Raw genomic sequence first — 21,278 nt, forward strand, 5'->3', positions numbered from 1 at the left:
AATATTTAATTTTTACCTAGCTAGTTTAAAAATAAAAATTAAAAGTTTTCAATTAAATTTAAAATGGTTGTATGGAGGAATGGTAGGAAAACATGTTTATTATATTTTAACTTAGAGGTCAGAAGTTCAAAACTTGGGTCCAAGATTTAATTTTTACCTAATGAATTTCGAAATAAAAACAAAAAATTTTCAATTAAATTCAAAAGATTCCTTGGAGGAATGGTAGAAATATGTGTTTATTATGTTTTAACTTGGAGGTTAGAGGTTCGAAACTTAGGTCCAATATTTAATTTATACTAAAAACCAAAAGTTCTGCTTATTGTATTTTAACTTGGAGGTCAGATTCAAACTTGAGTGTTGCTCCAACTTTGAACATCTCCCCTTTTTTAAAAAAAAAATTAAATTTATTATTATTATTATTATTATTATTATTATTATTATTATTATTATTATTATTGTAATTGTAATTTATTCCATAATATTTTTTTTTTTGTTTTTTTTCTTCCTTTTTAAATCATTTTACTTTGCGAGTTTGCGCACACTATTATTATTATTATTATTATTATTATTATTATTATTATTATTATTATTATTAAATACAATATTAAATTTAAAGATTGTGGTTTTGGTAGGACCTCATTTATTTACCAGAACGGGGCCACCAAAATTTAAAAACCGACCCTGCTACTTGTACGTTAATTACGGACAATAGTCCATAACTTTGTCACAATAATTATTAATATTTTGTAGAAGCTAAGCTTGTTTTAATTTTATTTAATTAAAGATTAATACTAAGTATTTGTTTATGTGCAGAGATTATATTATATATATGTAACTTAAAATAATGGATCAACGTATGTATATAGTACTATACTGTATACTATACGATCTAAGTATGAATAATTGATTCTACATAAAATATAATAATAATAAAAATATAATGAATTAAAAAATAAATAAAAGTTTGTTATCAGCTCAGCTGCCAGTTGGCATTTAATGTGGTATTAATTGGTCAATGGGGACAAGTGTAGTGTATGGCCTGGCTTGTTGACTATATATACATGCATGCATTGCAGGATAATATGGGAGAAGAATGATAGAATTGAATATAATATCATAATCAACTACTCTTCCATCGCATTAATTAATTTTATAATTATTTATTCTCATACACAATATGACAATAATCAAACTTTCCATTTATAGAACACGTAATATAATAATAATTATAGTGTCAGTACGTATTTGGAAATAATATTATTGGGGTTATGATATATGAGTAATTAAGTATCACTATTCCAATGTTCCAATATCATTAGCTCCACATGATTGGTAAGATTAATCGGAATGTTAGTAGCAGGGGTAGAGTCAGAAAATTTACATTTGAGAAGTTAAAATTTTCGTAAAAATTTATAAGACAGTCAATATCATTACTTATTATACTTGATATTATTGTGCATTTGTGCATACCATATATATTTGTATAATATATTATTGATAATAATTTTTAATTATAATTTGTGTAATCATGTAAGAACTACATAATTGTTGTACAAATTAAATATGATTGGCATCGATACTTTATATAATTTGACATAATACAAAAAAATATATTAATAAATGTATTTTTATTTTAATCTTGTTTGCCACCTTTTTATCAGATAAAATATGTTAATTATTTTGTTGGCAACATTTTTTAGATAATTGATTGATATTTATTTTATTGATTAACTTAATATTTTAAAATTTGAGGTATGAGGACTAAACTTATAATCAAGAATTAAAGAATTAACTTGTCAACTACCATGTAGTGTGATGGCATCTTGGTTACTTATCTAAATGGATGGTTATAGGTTCAAATCTTGGTGGTGAGATTTTAGATTCACTTGTAAAGAACCACGAGTATTTAAAAAAAAAATTAAAGAATTAATATTAACTTTGGTTTTTCCAATTCCAAAACTAATAATTTGAGTTAGCGAATGTACATTCTAAAAGTGTAAATAAATAAATAATAAAAACACAAAATAAATCACTAATTAATTAATCAACTAATAAAAGAAAGCATGCACATAGCCACATACTCTAGCAATCCAGCTTAGAGATGAAAATGGTCAAATAGACCCCTAACTTTATCTAAAGGTCAATTAAGTTCCTAAACTTTAAAAAAGAGCAATTAATCCCTTAATCATGTCAAATTGGAAAGCCCAAAAACCAATAAATGACATGTTATTACACGTCTGGTAGTCTTCTCCAGTGGAAGACGATCGGAATTCGTCACCGGAATTGAAATGACATATAATAACATGTCATTTATTGATTTTTGGACTTCATTGACCCAATAGTGGTCTATTTGACCATTTTCTCGAAAGAATAAAGGATTTGATTATTTAATTTATTATTTTTTTTTTTGAAAACATTTCATTTTATTTGATTAATTTGGACTTTAATATATATTTTCAGTTTATTAAAAAAAACAAAAAACAAAAAATAAGGGGAGTAAAAAAGTATTTATTTATTTTTTATCTCTAATTATAATAATATATACATATATATATTTATAAAGAATTTTGGGGGGTGGGGGCCGGCCCCCTTAGGCTCCGCCGCTGATTACTAGCTGTGCTTTGTCACAGATGAAGACAAGTCAAATGAAAGGAAAACACATTGCCTAATAACAAGGCAGACATGCAATGTGCATAGAGATACATGTAGGTGTTGGCCACAGTCCACACAAAACTTGTACGTACTTCACCACCATGCTGTCCCATTACCCTTTTTCATTTTTCCATGCATATTAAAATATATAATATATATTCCCGCTTTTTCTATATGAGTAATGACTTCTTATACATTATAGGCAATTACAAAATTTATATCCATAACTAATAGTGAAATTCTTTTTAATATGTATTTATCTTCTAGTTGTAACATGTTTTTGGTCGTTAATAAATATACACCACCAATAAATAACATTATATTTTTTAGTTGTAATAGATCTTGATGTTTAGATTTGACACTTCAATATAGAAATATAATCATATATGTATAACCTACCTGTTAGATCATAATCTTTATATGAGCTTAAAAGATACAATTCAAAATCAATCAACTACTTAATTTTGTTGGCCACAACCACCGGACACCACATAATTAATGCGGGGCCGGCCTAGCCTGCAATTGGCATGCATCCATATATATAAATTAAATGACAATCTATCACCCAACCACTCCCACTGTTTCTCTCGTCCAGTGGATCGGAACATACACGTACGTAATCTGAACATTCACTCCTGCATTCCATCTATAAATTAAATGCCAAGTCCTAACTATAAATATTAGCTAGGATGGGTAAATCTTATTTTTTAATAGATATTTATTGTGAAACGTGTTATATATATTGAAGACTCTCCAACTGAAAGATGAGGTGAAATCTGAGCTGTTAATCTAATTTAAATTAACAGCTCAAATCAAGAAAAAGTATTTGTAAAAAAATGCGCTTTCTGTCAATATGCATGCAAATGATAAATTGTCTCAAAATATCCATCTTAAGATATAAAATTACGCATAAGTTATAAAACCACGCACCTTAAATTTAAACTGATGTACCTTAAACTAAAAAAGTGACGCACCTTAAGTTTTAAATATACGTACATTAAGAAGGAAAACGACGCACCTTAAATTATGAAAAGACGCACCTAAAGCTTTAGACTAATGTATACACCTTAAACTAGAAAAGCGACGCAACTTAAGCTTTAAATATACGCACCTTAAGAAGGAAAACGGCGCATCTTAAGGTATAAAAAGACGCACATAAAGCTTTAGACTGAAGCACCTTAAAGTTTCAACAAAAAATGCACCTTAAGTTCTCAACTGAAGAACTGACGCACCTTAAAAAAGAGAACGGCACACCTTAAGTTTGATCAATATGCAAAAAGACTAAATTATCACCGCATTTTTAAAAATAAAGTTTTCTTGTATCTGAAGCCTATTACCACATTTGATCTCTATTTTATATATATATATATATATATATATATATATATATATATATATATATATATATATATATATATATATATATATATATATATATATATATATATATATATATATATATATACTAGTTTTTTACACGCATTGCGCGATTGGGATAATGCCCAATATTTTTTTTTTTGTTTATTTATAAATAAGTACTTTAAAGTATATCAATGCAAAATTATATTGGAATTGTTCATGCATAGATAATTGAATGTTAAATTTGCGTATTTAAATAGGCAATTCTAAGTTTACAAATGCAAGATAATATAGTCAAGATTGATTATAATTGTCAATAAAATAATTGTATAGGTATTGTTGAAACCAAATACGGGACATAAGGGAGAGCAAATAAAATTTAGGGCATAAAATATTAAATATATACTAATATTGAAGAGCTAATTGCTGATTGCCAAACAAGGACATTGCGAGATAGTTTCCCACTTCAATTTGTTGTGTGATTTGAATACTCTTTTTATTAATAAATCCCCAAGTAGTTAATATGATTGGTTTAATTATATTTTGTTATTTTGTAATTTTTTAAAACAATTATTATTATTATTATTATTATTATTATTATTATTATTATTATTATTATTATTATTATGTATACCATTAGGTCATTTTACATGTTAATCTAAATAGCTTTTTTTAAATATCTTTTTTTTCAACCGTTGATATAATTCGCTGGTCAAATTCGCTAATATAATCCGCTAACGCTAACCGCTAACTGCTGATTGTCAAACAAGGACATTGCGAGGTAGTTCTCGCTTCAATTTGTTGTGTGATTTGAATACTCTCTTTGTCAACAAATCTCTCAAGTAGTTAATATAATTAGCTTTATTAATTATATATATTTTTAAATTTTTTCATGGTATTAATAAAATACTTGGTAAATAAATATATAACATTATTTTGTATTATAATTTTGATATTTGATTAAAAAATAGTGCGCAACAAAGATAATAGACAATGTGGTGAATATAATCAATTGATGAATTTGAATGTAAAGAATTTTTACATTGGAGAAATATAAAGACAATATAACTAACAAAATTATTTCTCTTAATTAATTTATTGATAATGAATAATTTTTTTTTTAATAAAGACATTGTATGGACAATGTAGCGAATATAATCAATTGATGAATTTGAATATAAAGAATTTTTATATTGGAGAAAAATAAATGCAATATAACTAATGAAATTAATTTTCTTATTTAATCAATTGATAATGAATATTTTTTTTTTAATAAAGTCATTGTAGACACATAATTCTAAATTAAAGAAATGCATATGTATTATTTTTTGTTGTAGCTACTAAATTATTATTTAATTTATTAAGAGTAAAATAGAGTACTAATTATGCTAACTTTGATTGGGATGGGGTTCGAACCTAAAACCTTTCTTATTGAAATCAATGAATAGGTTAACGGTGAACTAACAGAAATTAACAGAAAAGATAATATTTAACGGAAAAGTTAAAGGATAATCATATTCATTAAGGATAAATTAGTAAATCTTAAGGAAAAATTAAAATCTGATCAATCTGAGCCATTCATTTAATTAAAAAATTTGACCGCCATTTTTTCTATCCATTATAGGCCTAACTCTCTTGGGCTCTTATTAGTATTGTAGATGGTATATATATATATATATATATATATATATATATATATATATATATGGTGCATCTAGCTAGTTGTTGATTTTAAAAATAAACTAGTATTTGTCCCGTGCGATGCACGGAAAATATGTTATAAAAATATACTCTATATGAGGTTTATTCATATATAAAATTTTTGTTATTTAATAATTATTATGTGTGAATTCCTATTATAAAATTATGAACATAAATATATTTACAATTAAAATAATATTTAAGGTGGGTGATTACTACAAATCTTAAACTATATTAAAAATTTAGTACATAATATTTAATATTACAAATTTTTAAGAACTTAGTAAACTACAATAGTAATTGAATTACAATTTTAGAGTCACCACGGATCAAAATTTTTAGACCTTTGAGATTTCTAACTCTAGATGTAGCAATATACAATTGACCTTTAAGGACCAAAATCACAATCTTAGTTCTAACATTGATTTTTTCTTCCAAATACTATCGAATTAAGTGTGTAATCAATAAAAGATGAGAACTAATAATTCGAGAATACAATCTTAATGTTACTAAGCCTATTTCACGTCAATTAAGTTGGAGAGTGTTGTTGGATAATATCCGATGAATCCACGAATAACGCATCTTTGTCTCCGTAGTCCTCAATACGCACATCAACAATCTTAAATATTAGGCCGCCTAACTATGCCATATATTAATTTCAAACTTATGAACTTTGGGGTTGCATGCAATAAAAAGTATATTTTAAATATACTAAGGATACATTATATATGTATGTAAGGTACTTTCAATATAAAAATAATGTATTTTTAATATATTAAAAATGTATTTGATATTCATGATCCATACAATGTGGACCATCGTTCACACAATAATTTGTCAGTAAAAATTGAAATATAAATAAATAAATAAATAAATATATATATATATATATATATATATATATATATATATATATATATATATATATATATGAAACTGTCAGTGGAAATTATTATCATTATTATTATTGCAATTATTATTATTATTGTTATTGTTATTATAGTTAACAATATTATTATGGTCTTGTGAAAGTAAAATGTTGATTATCACCATTTAATTTTCAGAATAACAATATTAAATAAATAATACTCCGTAATAAATACAGGCCGGCATCGGGGCATTGAGCCCAAAGAAAGAATTGAGCGCATGTGCAATAATAATGTTCCGTAGAAAAAATCCCTTGCCTACTGGGCAAGCATTCATATATGCACTGCAGTCTGCAGCGCCATTCCAATCCTCCAGCTGTTGCTAGATAGTAGTGGACATGAATGCAAATGCTAAGCCCTACATACACCTACACTGCACCTTTAGTTTTTCAATTCATTCTGCCCTACATACATAACCATCTTAATTTCATATGATGTTTACACAACTGCAAATTTAAACTTTTCTTTTATTATTTTACGCAACTGCAAATTTTAACTTAGTATTTCGCTACTATATCTTAAAAACATTTCAATAATGGAGGAATGCACAATAGAGAACGACGAGGAACATTCTAAGGCTTCGACTGAGATTATCTTCATATATATCACGTATACAAGGGAGAAATACGAGAAATAATACATAGGCAGAGGACGAGTTTACCCCTTCATTTAAAGTTCAATTAACCGTATTCTGACGAAAGGACATCAATTGGAAAGAAATTAAATGCCAATGGACCTAAAGTGTCCATGAACAGTTGCTTATCGCCATTGTCATTGAAAAAGAACGTGGCCATCGTCTTTTCTAATGGAAAAGATGACCAGTATTCGGAGAAGGTGACCGGTAGTCTTTTTTTTTTCGTTGGCGATTTAACAGCGGTGAACGATGATCAATGTCAATAATTTTACCCGAAACAGATTCTCCTAAATGTTCTGTCGGGTCGGAGTGTGGGAGGCCCTTAGGATTGAGGTTTAACGTTTTGGAAGAATTTTACTCGTAACAGGTAAACATGGTTATTTGACTAATTTTGACAAATTATAATTTTTTTTTGAAAAGACAAATTAGAATATTTAATTGTACATTTTTAAAAGGGAAAAATTACGAGTTTGGTCCCTGAGTTATAATGGTAGTGACGACTCAGTCCCTGAGTTATGACCATATCCATTTTTAGTTCCTTAGTTATGAGCGAAGTAGCGCATTTGGTCCATGATCATTAAAATTGACGTAAAAAGTTAAAAATGTTTAAAATTTTAGGGGTAAAGTAGGAAATTCACATTTTATTCACTTTCTTATATTGGAACCACTTTTGCAACATTAATTTCAACTTCTTAGCATTCTATTCCAAGGTTCTTCAATTCCAAAAACAATTCAATAATCTTCGTATCACTTGTTAGTAACATGAGTCTCGTATAAGGAATATGTGACTCAGTACAAAGAAGAGAACACTTGATCATTGTCTTCAAACATGTAAAACACATCATCCTAAAAGTTTATGTTTTCCTTACTAAACATAATGGTAATCAAACCATAACTTTTGAAATACAAGAAGATATTAATTAAAATTCTCAAGTTATTTTTATGAGAGTTAATTACCGAAATGGTCCCTTGACTATAGCGAAATTACCAAATTGGTCCTTGACTATTTTTTTGACCAATTAAGTCACTCAACTTTAAAAGTTTTAATCAATTTGGTCCTCTGTTTTTTACCGTTAGTCAACCGTTAACTTGGGACCAAATTGGTAATTTTGCAATAGTCAAGGGACCATTTTGGTAATTAACTTTAGGGGTGGGCAATTCGGTTAAGTTTTTTCGAACCGAACCGAACCGAACTAGTTGGTTCGGTAATATACAGAACAACCGAACGATTCGATAAAAATCCGATCCGAATTGTTCGGTAAAAAATGAACCGAACCGAACCGAATACTGTTTGATTTTTTTTTAAAATAACAATAATAATAAATACATAAATAAAAAGTAAATCCAAGTCCCTTGTTGCGTGCTTTGTCGTTCAACTCATATTCTCACTGGTATCTCTTGTAAATGTTTTATTTGATTTCTTTATGGTTTGTTATCAAAAGTTATATATTATGTGTTATGGTGTTTACAAATTCCAAATCCAAAGTATAATATATAACAAAATAGCAATCCAAAGTTCAAACGGTATTCAGTTCGGTTCGGTTTTTACCGAACAACTCAGTTCGGTTCGAGTTTTTACCGAACCGTTCGGTATACAAGAATCTATTACCGTTCAGTTGTTTGGTATATTATAGAATCTAACTAGTTTGGTACGGTTCGGTTCGAGAAAACTGAACCGAATTTCCCACCATTAAAGTTAATTATCAAAATGGTCCATTGACTATAGCGAATTACCAATTTGGTCCCAAATTAATAGTTGACTAACGGTCAAACAAACGGAGGACCAAATTGGTTAAGACTTTTAAAGTTGAGGGACTTAATTGGTCAAAAAAATAGTCAAGGACCAAATTGGTAATTTCACTATAGTTAAGGGACCATTTCGGTAATTAACTCTTTTTATGACAAATTCACAAAGGGAGTAACTTGAGAATTTTAGTACGTAAAATTCTTTCGTAAGCTTTGGAGTAACTTAATCAAGAATCGTATATCCTGAAAATATATGAAAATTATATTATTTATATACCCATCACCTCCTCTGTCTTCTTAAAAATCAGAGTAATGAATGAGAAACCTAAGACTCAGTTATGAAAATTCTAAAAACTTTTGTAACTTCTAAAAACGATTATTGACTATTGCATATGATTATATGAAACATTTTTACATACTAAAAATCTCAAGTTATTCCATTGGTGAATTTCTCATAAAAGCAACCTGAGAAATTTGACATCGTTTTCTATCTCAAAAGTTCTGGTTTGATTATCTTTGTTGCTTAGTAAAGAAAATTGAAAATTGATAGGATAGTGTGTCACACGTCTGAAGACAATGATCAAGTGTTTCTTTGTTTGTGCTAAGTCTTACGTTTGTTATACGAGAGCCAGGTTCCTAACAAGTCATACTAAAGTTATTGAAATGCTTTTAGAATTGAACAATATTGAAATAAGAGGCTAAGAAGTGAAAAATAATGTTGTGAAAGTGATTTTGATATAAGAAAGAGAATAAAATGTGAATTTCCTACTTTACCCCTCAAATTTTAAATATTTTTTATTTTTTCCGTCAGTTTTAACGGTCAGAAACCAAATGCGCCACTTCGTTCATAACTGAGAGACTAAAAATGGATACGGTCATAACTCAGGGACTGAGTCGACACTTAGGTATAACTCACGGACTAAAAATGCAATTTTCCCTTTTCAAAATTTAAGAATTTAATTACTTTTTCTTGTAAAATTAAAGGACATATTTGATCATTTTTCTCTAATAAATACATACATTTACCAACAATATTATACTACACTTTATTCTATATACAAAATAATGCGCAATCTACTTTTAAGCTATGTATTCAGATTTTAATTATTATCAACAAGTAACAACATTTAGTACAATATCTACTATACTAATAAGAGCCCAAGAGAGTTAGGCCTATAATAGGTAGAAAAAATGACGGTTACAGATTTTAATCAAATGAATGTCTACTATACTAATAAGAGCCCAAGAGAGTTAGGCCTATAATAGGTAGAAAAAATGGCGGTTACAGATTTTAATCAAATGAATGGCTCAGATTAATTAAAAGATTGATCAGATTTAAATTTTACACTAAAATTTTCTAAAATACTCACACACCGTTACTAATTCCGTTAAAATTTTAAGAATTGCCGTTAGTTCACCGTTAACTTACTCATTGATTTCAATAAAAAAAGGTCTTAAGGTTCGGACCTCACCCCAATCAAAGTTGTCATAATTAGTACTCTATTTTACTCTTATTAAATTATATAAATAATAATTTAGTAGTTACAACAAAAAATAATACGTATGCATTTCTTTAATTTAGAATTATGTGTCCACAATGCCTTTATTCAAAAAAAAAATTATTCATTATCAATCAATTAAATCTACTATACTAATAAGAGCCCAAGAGAGTTAGGCCTATAATAGGTAGAAAAAATGGCGGTTACAGATTTTAATCAAATGAATGGCTCAGATTAATTAAAAGATTGATCAGATTTAAATTTTACACTAAAATTTCCTAAAATACCCACACACCGTTACTAATTCCGTTAAAATTTTAAGAATTGCCGTTAGTTTACCGTTAACTTACTCATTGATTTCAATAAAAAAAGGTCTTAGGTTCGAACCTCATCCTAATCAAAGTTGGCATAATTAGTACTCTATTTTACTCTTATTAAATTATATAAATAATAATTTAGTAGTTACAACCAAAAATAATACGTATGCATTTCTTTAATTTAGAATTATGTGTCCACAATGCCTTTATTCAAAAAAAAAATTATTCATTATCAATCAATTAAATAAGAGAAATAATTTTATTAGTTATATTGTCGTTATTTTTCTTCAATATAAAAATTCTTTATATTCAAATTTATTAATTGATTATATTCGCTACATTATCCTTACAATGTCTTTATTCAGTGAAAAAAAATTTATTAATTATCAATAAATTAATTAAAAGAAATATTTTCATTAGTTATATTGTCTTTATTTTTCTCAAATTTAAAAATTTTAAATTCAAATTCATCAATTGATTATATTCACTACATTATCTATTATCTTTTTTGTGCACTATTTTTCTAATTAAATATCAAAGTTATAATACAAAATAATGCTATATATATATATATATATATATATATATATATATATATATATATATATATATATATATATATATATATATATATATTTATTTATTTATTTATTTATTTACCAAGTATTTTATTAATACCATGAAAAAATTAAAAAATATAATTAATAGAGTCAACCATATTAACTACTTGAGAGATTTTGTGACAACGAGAGTATTCAAATCACACAACAAATTGAAGTGAGAACTACCTCGCAATGTCCTTGTTTGACAATCAGCAGTTAGCGGTTAACGTTAGCGGATTATACTAGCGGATTTGACCAGCGAATTTATTTAATTATTAACATTGGGTAGAAAAAATGACCGCCAAATTATTAAATCAAATGAATGGTTCATATTGTTCAGGTTTTAATTTTTTCTTTTAAGATTTTCTAATTTATCCTTAATTATATCATTATCCATTTAACTTTTCCGTTAATTCACCGTTAGTCTAATTCTAATATTAAAGTCTAATATAGAATTATAACTACACCATTAATCTTATTCTAATATTAAAGTCTTAATAGAAGTTAACCACAAATCCTAATGTCGGAATCTCCTCAAACAATATTAGTATATATTTAATATTTTATGTCCTAATTTTTATTTGTTCTCCCTTATGTCTCCTATTTGGTTTCAACGATACCTATACAATTAGTTTATTGACAATTATAATCAATCTTGACTATATTATCTTGCATTTGTAAACTTAGAATTACCTATTTAACCCGCACGAGCTTAGCTCAATGGTTTAGTGGGTAGTATTTGGGAGAAGAGACGAAGGTTTGAACCTCGGCGGCGGCAGTGCGGGAATTATGTCCAAAGTGGGCAGATTCCTTGTGCGTATCAGCATTTGGCCCTGTCTGCTGAACCATTGAGTCACCGTGATTTACAACTTCCCACAATACTCTGTCGGGTCGGAGTGTGGGGGGCCCTTGGGGTTGGGGACTCAACATTTGGGAGAATAATTATCTATTTAAATACGCAAATTCAACCTTCAATTATCTATGCATGAACAATTTCATATAATCCTGTCTTAATATACTTTAAAGTACTTATTTAAAAAAAGCATTGGGCATTATCCCAATCGCGCAATGCGCGTAAAAAACTAGTATATTAATATACCACATAACCAAATTGGCTGATCTGATCTGTAGTACATGGGATTAAATTGAATTGAAGGAGATAGGATATATAGGATCTATAGACCCTCTAAATACTACTCCGTACTATACATTGAATGTAAGTTTCACTATGATTATATATATATATATATATATATATATATATATATATATAGAATAAGGGTCAAATAGTCCTCGAACTGCACACAATAATGTAATTAGGCTATCAAACTTTAAAAAGTTACAATTAAATCTATAAACTAACCATTTTTATACAATTAGTCTAATTTGTAAGTTTTCTAGGTTGCTAGCAGGTCACTTTTAATTTAAAATATTTTATAAAATATTTATTATTTAAAATAATTATTTAAAATTATTTTTAAAAAAATAACAGATCGTCGATCTCCGGCCATGGATTCGTCTCCATGGCCGGAGACGTCTTCGTCTCTACTCGGCCGGCCAGAGATGAAGATGTCTCCGGCCATGGAGACGAATCCTTGGCCGGTGACACAATTTATTGTTTTTTTTTTTTTTTTTAATTCTAAATAATTATTTTAAATAATAAATATTTTAAATTAAAAGTGTAGCAACCTAGAAAACATACAAATTAGATTAATTACAAAAAAAATGGTTAGTTTAGAGATCTAATTGTAGCTTTTTTAGGTTCAGTGACCTAATTGCATTATTGTGTGCAGTTTGATGGCCTATTTGACCCTTATTCCTATACTAGTTTTTTTACGCGCTTTGCGCGAATGAGATAATGCCCAATAATTATTTTTAAATAAGTATTCCAAAGTATATCAATGCAATATTATATATGAGATGTTCATGCATAAGTAAATAAATGTTGAATTTGTTTATTTAAATCGGTAATTTAAAGTATATAAATGCAAGATAATATATGAGAGATTGATTATAATTAGGATATGTTTGGTTCGCACATAGGAATCGGAATTGGAATGGGTATCAAATACTTGGTAATGATAATGAGTTTTGGTGAAAATATTTAACATGTTTGGTAGTAGGGTGGAATGAGAATGGTTACTAATAGTAGTACTTGAGAATGAATAAGAGAATGAAACCCTTATTGTATTTGGGTATGGGTTTTTCAATTGATGGGGTATTCGAAACCCATTGTAGTGTTCTAAAAACCTATCAACCAAACAACAACAATCACTTTCATATTCATTCCTATAGGCAAAACCCACCAAACAAACACACCCTTAATTGTCACTAAAATAAATGTTTGCAACTTTGTAATAACGCTAGTCTAAATACTTAGTCTTAAAGCAATAATCTAAATAAATACTACTTTTGGTTTAAATTTTTTTAATTCTTCTTAATTCTTTTTTTGGGTAGCATTGTTATTGTTTTCATTTTCAGTACATGTCTTTTTTTTTTTAATTGATAGTGTGTCATGTGCAATTAGGTTACTGGTAGCAGCATAGAGAGATTTATCATGCAATGAGATTATGGTGTATGAAGTTTTAGATTTGCCTTGTTGTGTACATGATTGAGATTTTAGTTGTAATATGAACTCTTTAGCGTATAAACACCTATTGATATTTAGTAGTGGTAGTTTTTTTATTACATGTTTCATGTGTTGTGAGATGTGTGTCGTAGGTTATCATGTGAAAGTATTGAACAAAATATTAATATTTATTATATTTGTATAAAATACTTGGTAAATAAATAAATAAATAAATATATATATATATATATATATATATATATATATATATATATATATATATATATATATATATATATATATATATATATATATATATATACACACCATGTTTTGTATTATAACTTTGATATTTAATTACAAGATAATGTAAAAAAGAAGACAATGAACAATGTAGTAAATATAATAAATTAATAAATTTGAAGGTAAGGAATCTTTGAATTGTAGAAAATAAAGATAATATAACTAATGAAATTATATTTCTTTTAAATTTTTTTATAATGAATATTTTTTTTAAATAAAGCATAATAGACATCTAATTCTAAATTAATTAAATGCATATGTATTATTTTTTGTTGTAGCTACTAATTTATTTAATTAATAAGAGTAATAAAGTTTCGAACATACTTTTCTTCAACAATAATGAAATCAATGATTTTTTTTTTTTAATTTCTATTCCTTGTTGAGACAAATTGTTTTGAGAGTTTGTCCATAACAATTGCTACAATTTCTGTCAATAGAGGATGATAATAAATAATTCAAAATATATGGTTACAATAGATATTAATATAATGATATAGTATAAATTAACTTACAAATTTCTTTAGAAGTTTTCATGCATTGATAAAATTTTGATGTGTAAACTTGTTCAATTGAAGCTAGTAGGATGTTAACATTGTCAATTATTTGGAAAATGATCCTACCGTTTTAGAGTCAATGTGTAATTGTATTTATGATTAACAACTTTGTAGTTAGGCCGCGCAGGTCTAACAATGATGTAAGAACAATTTTGTCCGATAAAAAAATAATAGTATAATATTAGTAAAGTAATGTACAATTGTACCATTATAAAAAAAATATACAAAAAATATTAATACCATAATGACCTAAATCATTCCAATAATGCAAAAGCATAATTGAAATATTAAGTTTTGTTCTAAATAATCAGAAGAAGATTAATTAAACCAAAAAAAAAAAAAAAAAAACTTAACCTAAATTTGTTTTTTTTTTTTAATAAAAAATTCAAGAAAATCAAATGATTTTAAAGTAGTTCCTGATTTATAATATTTGATGCTCAACTTTGAATACTATGTATTTAGTCGAGCTAATTATTTGACCAAAGTTTATGTTAAATTTTATATTATATATTTTTTAATACATTTTAACATATTCATAACATATGTTTAACAATTATGCCAACTATACTTAGGATGAGGTTCGAACCTAAGACCTTATATAAATTAAGAGTATGTTAAGAATAATAAATATTTAACGGAATATTCCGTTACTAAAGTTTAAACTAACGGAATTTAGGGTTATTTAAGGGAAGAAAATAATATAATAGAGGGTAAATAAGGAAAATCATTAAAAGATACTAAAATCAAAATAATATGAACCATTCATTTTAAGAAACAATTAGTACCGACATTTTTTTTGTTACAGTTAAGAGCCTAACATTATTCGCTCTTATTAGATTTGTATAGATATATATATATATATATATATATATATATATATATATATATATATATATATATATATATATATATATATATATATATATATATATAGAGAGAGAGAGAGAGAGAGAGAGAGAGAGAGAGAGAGAGGGGAAAAAGTTCAAATGCGACAGGGGCTTTAGGTGCGGAGGTGTCGCCATATCAGCATCGTCCATTATGCTTAATCTAACGGCAGCGGCTAATTTAGGAAGATTTGAAGATTTAAACGCGTCTTGATAAGTGGGGGGTGTTATGGTAATTATAGTGTCATTTATATCGGTCGCTTGACAGAATACACCAACAGTGTCACCAATAGTGTTAGGAAAAAGCACAGCAATAAAATGCACAAATACACCAAAAAAACACACAACACACCCAAAAAATACACCATATAACTCACCACCCCAATGGTGTATTTCCGAACACTTTGTGGTGCTTTTATTTATACCTAATGGTGCGTTTTGGTGATGCGTATCTAATTTAGACTAGTGTTATTACAAAGTTGTAAACATTTATTTTAGTGACAATAAAATCAATCTCTCATATATTATCTTGGATTTATATGCTTTAAATTACCAATTTAAATAAACAAATTTAATATTTATTTACCTATGAATGAACATCTCCGATATAATATTGCATTGATATACTTTGAAATATTTATTTAAAAATAATCATTGAACATTATTTCATTCGCGCACGCGTAAAAGAACTAGTATATATATATATATATACACACACATGAGGGAAGGACGACCAGACTACCCAGTACCCACTGCACCTAATTTTATTTGCTCAAAAGCTGGAATTTATCATCCCATTGAATACGAAAAGATTTTTTAAAAAATGTATTATTAGCCTTCTTATTTGTTGAGATGAGATTGGATACGGTAAATTTTATATCACCCAAATTACAATGCAATGAAAAAAAAAAAAAAAAGAATGTTACTACATCTGAGTAATAATTAAGTAATTTGTTAGAAATTATTGTTATGTTAGTTGTAAGAAAAAAATTGAGACAAATCAAAATAACAAAGCTACGTAAAATAATCAACAACAGATAAGAAATGTACGCAATTAATGTCCGTGCATAAATGTACACTCAGTATTGTATCTTAAATGATTAAGTTGTCCTAGCAAACATGCCCTATTCTTTTTTTTTTTTTGAATGCTACTAGCTCTATTAGATCGTAGTATCTGTTCATATACTTTCTCAACCTACTGAAACACAAAGAGCTAATAACGCCTCCACTGAGGCTCGAACTTACAACCTTCTAAATGAAAGTCCAACCCGGGTACCATTGGACCACATAGTCCTGGTAAACATGCCCTATTCAAATCAACAAAAATCCAATAATTTTTTTTTTTTTGTTAACCTTGTGTTCAATTATTTTTACTTTAATGAATTAAAAATATCCATGCCATGCATTGTATGTAATTAAAAGTTTCATTTTAACCTGGACATGGTTGAGTGAAATGATTCATCCATCCTAACTAAATGTCAAAGATTATATTCTTGATTATTTTGAGTATGAAGCAGTCTTACCTATAATTCAGCATAGGGATTAGTCATTGTGTCTGACTGTAGAAATTATGTGCTACACCAAAAAAAAAAAAAAAAGTTACATTTGTAGTGATATTGCTAATTAATGCTGCATATATGTTTATGTGATCTATATATACCAATCCTACCATTCCTATTTCGTACCAAGTAGTGTTGCATGAAACATAATATAATATATGCAACTAACAAACAGAGCATCTATCTAATCTTCCATTCTCTTCTCTAATACACTCCATTATTATTATTAGATTATTATTATATTGTGGATAGATCACCGTAGCGCGCGTACCGTCGGCCTCGATCCTCCGATCCCCCCAATGGAGCCTGCAGTAGTACTCTCCCAGCCGGAAAAGCCAAGAGAAGCGGCGGTTTCCGACAACCTTCTTCTGTGGGAGCATTTCCGTTCAACTCTTCTTCGCCTTCTCAATCTCTCAATTCTCATACTCTTTTTCTTCATAGAATCTTATTTAATCATCTTAAAACACCAGCTTAATCCTTTCTACCACCTTCTTACCTTTTCATCTGTCCTTTTGGTCGTCGTTTCGTTGTCTTACTGTCTCTGTGCTTCTTCTCCGGTGTACGTGGTGGACTACGTTTGTTTCAAGCCTCCAAACTTTTGCAGAATCCCCTTCTCCTCCTTCCTGGAGCATATCCAAATGATGGGGGGCTTCTTTGACAGCAAGGGCGTAGCTTTCATGGAAAAAATCTTGAATCTCTCTGGTTTAAGTGAGCAGACTTACTTGCCTCCAGCTCTGCACTTCATCCCCGCAAGATCAGGCCCCCAAGATGCCATTAATGAAGTCCACATGGTCCTCTTCCCCATTTTCCAACAACTGCTCTCAAACAACAAGCTTTCTCCTAAGGATATCGATATCCTGGTGGTTAACTGCAGTGGGTTTTGCCCCGACCCCTCTCTCGCCTCCATCATCGTCAACAAATTTGCTATGAGAGCTGACGTCAAGACCTTTAACCTCACCGGAATGGGTTGCAGTGCTAACACACTCGCCGTCGATATGGTCCGCAACATCATGAAAACTCACCGCAGATGTAACGCTGTTATTCTCAGCACTGAAATCTTGTCAACCGGTAATTAAGCTTATCTCATCTTTATCATATCCTTTTGAAATTTACATAGAATGAGGCCCGGTTTTGGTAAAAAATTGGCCAATAAATCAATTTTGGCTTATTCGACCACTATTAATTGTTTTATTTAGTTAAAATATCAATATTTGGTTAATTAGCTTTTTGCAATTTTAAAATGTTAAAATTCAAAAAGCTACTCCAAGTAACTTTTTCAATTAGCTTTTTCAGAAAGAAATTATACCAAACAGCTAATTTACCAATCATTTTTTTACAATAGCTAATGTTATTAACTAGTTATATCTTTCTAATTAACACAATCAGCAAACAACTATCAGCTAAAAGCCATTTACCAAACTGGATGAATCTAAATTTGGTATATGCATGCATTTATATTTCATAAAACTAATGTCAGAAAGTGCAGGTTGGTATCCTGGAAAGGAGAAGGCATTCCTGGTGCTGAACTGTATTTTCCGGATGGGCGGCGCCGCCGTGTTACTGAGCAACAAAAGGGAAGCCAAGAGTGGGGCGAAATACAAGCTGCTATGGAGTCTAAGGACGCAAGGGGCGTTCGACGACAGGCGTTACAACGCGGCCATCCGCGATGAGGACTCCGAAGGTCTCACCGGTATGAGGCTCAACGGCGACGTCTTGTTCGTCGCCGGCGAAACTCTGCAAACTCATATCCCCATTCTGGGGGCCAAATTTCTTCCCATCACTGAAATACTCCGGTTTCTGGCTTCCGCCTTTAAGAGGAAGTTTATAGACAAGTCCACAGAGATATATGTCCCGAATTTCAAGTCGGCGATACAACATTTCTGTTTTCCGGCGACCGGGAAGTCGGTGGTTCGGGAAACTGCAAAGAGGTTGAAGTTGGGAGATATAGATATGGAGGCGGCTTTGATGACGTTGTATAGGTTCGGAAACCAATCTTCTGCATCTTTGTGGTATGAGTTGGCTTACTTGGAAGCTAAAGAAAGAGTGAAGAAAGGTGATAAAGTTTGGCAGTTGGGTATGGGAACTGGGCCCAAATGCAACAGTTTGGTCCTCCAATGCATTCGGCCCATTTTAGGCGAGGCCCAAAAGGGTCCATGGGCCGATTGCATCCACAAATATCCAATCCCACTTTCTTAATTAAAAACTACACATACTGTGTATATTATATATGTATATGTATATGTATGTATGGATGTTGCGTTGTTGAAGCTGGATAGATGAATTGCAAAACATATATAAATTGTTAGATACTTATGCAGTAGGTATGTGAACACCATTATATATATATATATTATAATATGTGAAGTGTGAATCAATCAGTTGTGTTTTGGTATTATTTTCTGTCTTTTTTTTTTTTTTTTTTTTTTGCTTCGGATTTCTATTCGTATAATTAAAGATGTGAGGGAGCTGAGCTAATTAATCTTTCCTTAGCTTTTTAGTAATTGTATGTATGCATGCTGAGATAGATTACATACATACTGTATGCATGAGTGAGCTAATTAGTAATTAGTCCTGTCTGGCCTCCTTTCTATACACTGTAAACACTGTACTACTATTTACTTACCTGAATATATATATCATTGTTTTATATATGTTTAATTATTATTAAATACCAAATAAATAAATAAATAGTGTTAGTTCATAGTTTTGAATGGGGGCATGTAGCTTACTGCACTAAACTTTGAGTGAATACAAATTATACTCTGCCTTCATTTTCATTTTTATTTTTATTTTTATTTTTATTTTTGTGGTTATCGAACTCACTCTGATCTGTCAGAAGAATATATGTTTGGTGGAATGAAATATATATAACAGTGCACACTCATCATCATCTCTGACACAGACACAGGGGGCATGCAATATATGGATCATATCGGTGCTTTGCTTTAATTTGCATTGCAAGCTAAGGATATATAGATGAAAACATCTATATATATATATATATATATATATATATATATATATATATATATATATATATATATATTATTATTATTATTATTATTATTATAATGCTAGAACGCCTAGAAGCTGGTTGGTCAATGAACCACGTATGGCATGCACCTCGGGAAGTTATTGTTGCTTTTCAATCTTCAATTTCATATTTGATCTTCATATTTCCAGAATCAAAATTAAATGTTCATTTCAATTGCAATTTATTTATTTATTGTTTAGATGCTTTCATTAATTCTTCGTCAATTTTGGCTATTCAATTGTGACAATGTCTAGCTAATTCAAAGAGAATTATGATTACGTTTATTTGATATGATGCTAGAATGTGAAGATGTGGATTCTAAGTAGTATTCGATGAAATGTCACTAGTATAGACCACAAGGGTGGCTTGGCCAAGCAACACAGCAAATTATTGCATGGATCATGGTCCACACAATTGTGTGGATCATGAATATCATGTACATTTTTAATATATTAAAAGTACATTATTTTTGTACTGAATGTACATTATATAAAATAATGTACCCTTAGTATATTAAAAATGTATATTTTTTTATTTATGGTCCATACAATTATGTGAACCATGGTCCATGGAATAATGATTGAAGCTACACCTAAATAGAGTAGAATTTTACTACTTATTAGGTTAAATAAACCATGAGAGTCGCTTGACTATGTCTACCGCTATTGATTAAAACGGGCTAGTCCATCGGGTTAGGCCCAACCTATTTTACTTGTATTAGCTGTTAAAACGGGCCTAGCCCGTCGGGCCTACCCTCAAATAAATTGTGTAATTGAGTATTGTATTAATATTTTAAAGTATTGTTGCTAATAATACTTAAACCCTTGACCTTTTTAAGTTATCCCTATTAAAACAAACTATGCTAAGAACAATTGTTGAATTTTTTTATATAATTATATATTTATTTAGATCATTCACAAGCATTAAAATAATTTATTA

The 21,278-nt window shown here is 28.8% G+C and overlaps 1 protein-coding gene across 2 annotated transcripts; it reads left to right on the forward strand.

Annotated features, from left to right (window-relative positions):
• The first annotated feature begins 427 nt into the window (after window positions 1–427).
• On the forward strand, window positions 428–19,598 carry LOC109193497 (3-ketoacyl-CoA synthase 5-like). 2 transcript variants are annotated; one of them, XM_019344343.1, is made up of 3 exons: window positions 428–457; window positions 17,536–18,373; window positions 18,792–19,598. In XM_019344343.1, exons 2-3 carry the CDS (start codon window positions 17,605–17,607, stop codon window positions 19,499–19,501), a joined length of 1,479 nt encoding a protein of 492 aa, XP_019199888.1. In that variant the 5' UTR covers window positions 428–457; window positions 17,536–17,604; the 3' UTR covers window positions 19,502–19,598. The 2 variants fall into 2 exon arrangements, with proteins under 2 accessions (XP_019199888.1, XP_019199884.1); XM_019344339.1 differs by lacking the exon at window positions 428–457 and having other exon boundaries at window positions 17,411–18,373.
• The last annotated feature ends 1,680 nt before the right edge of the window (window positions 19,599–21,278 follow it).

Source organism: Ipomoea nil, unplaced genomic scaffold (assembly GCF_001879475.1).
Source record: "Ipomoea nil cultivar Tokyo-kokei standard unplaced genomic scaffold, Asagao_1.1 scaffold0222, whole genome shotgun sequence".
Lineage (NCBI taxonomy): Eukaryota > Viridiplantae > Streptophyta > Magnoliopsida > Solanales > Convolvulaceae > Ipomoea > Ipomoea nil.

Coding starts and splice junctions, on each gene's coding strand:
- LOC109193497 (XM_019344343.1), top strand. CDS start 17,605: ATGGAGCCTGCAGTAGTACTCTCCCAGCCGGAAAAGCCAAGAGAAGCG. Junction 18,374..18,791: donor CACTGAAATCTTGTCAACCG/GTAATTAAGCTT, acceptor CAGAAAGTGCAG/GTTGGTATCCTGGAAAGGAG.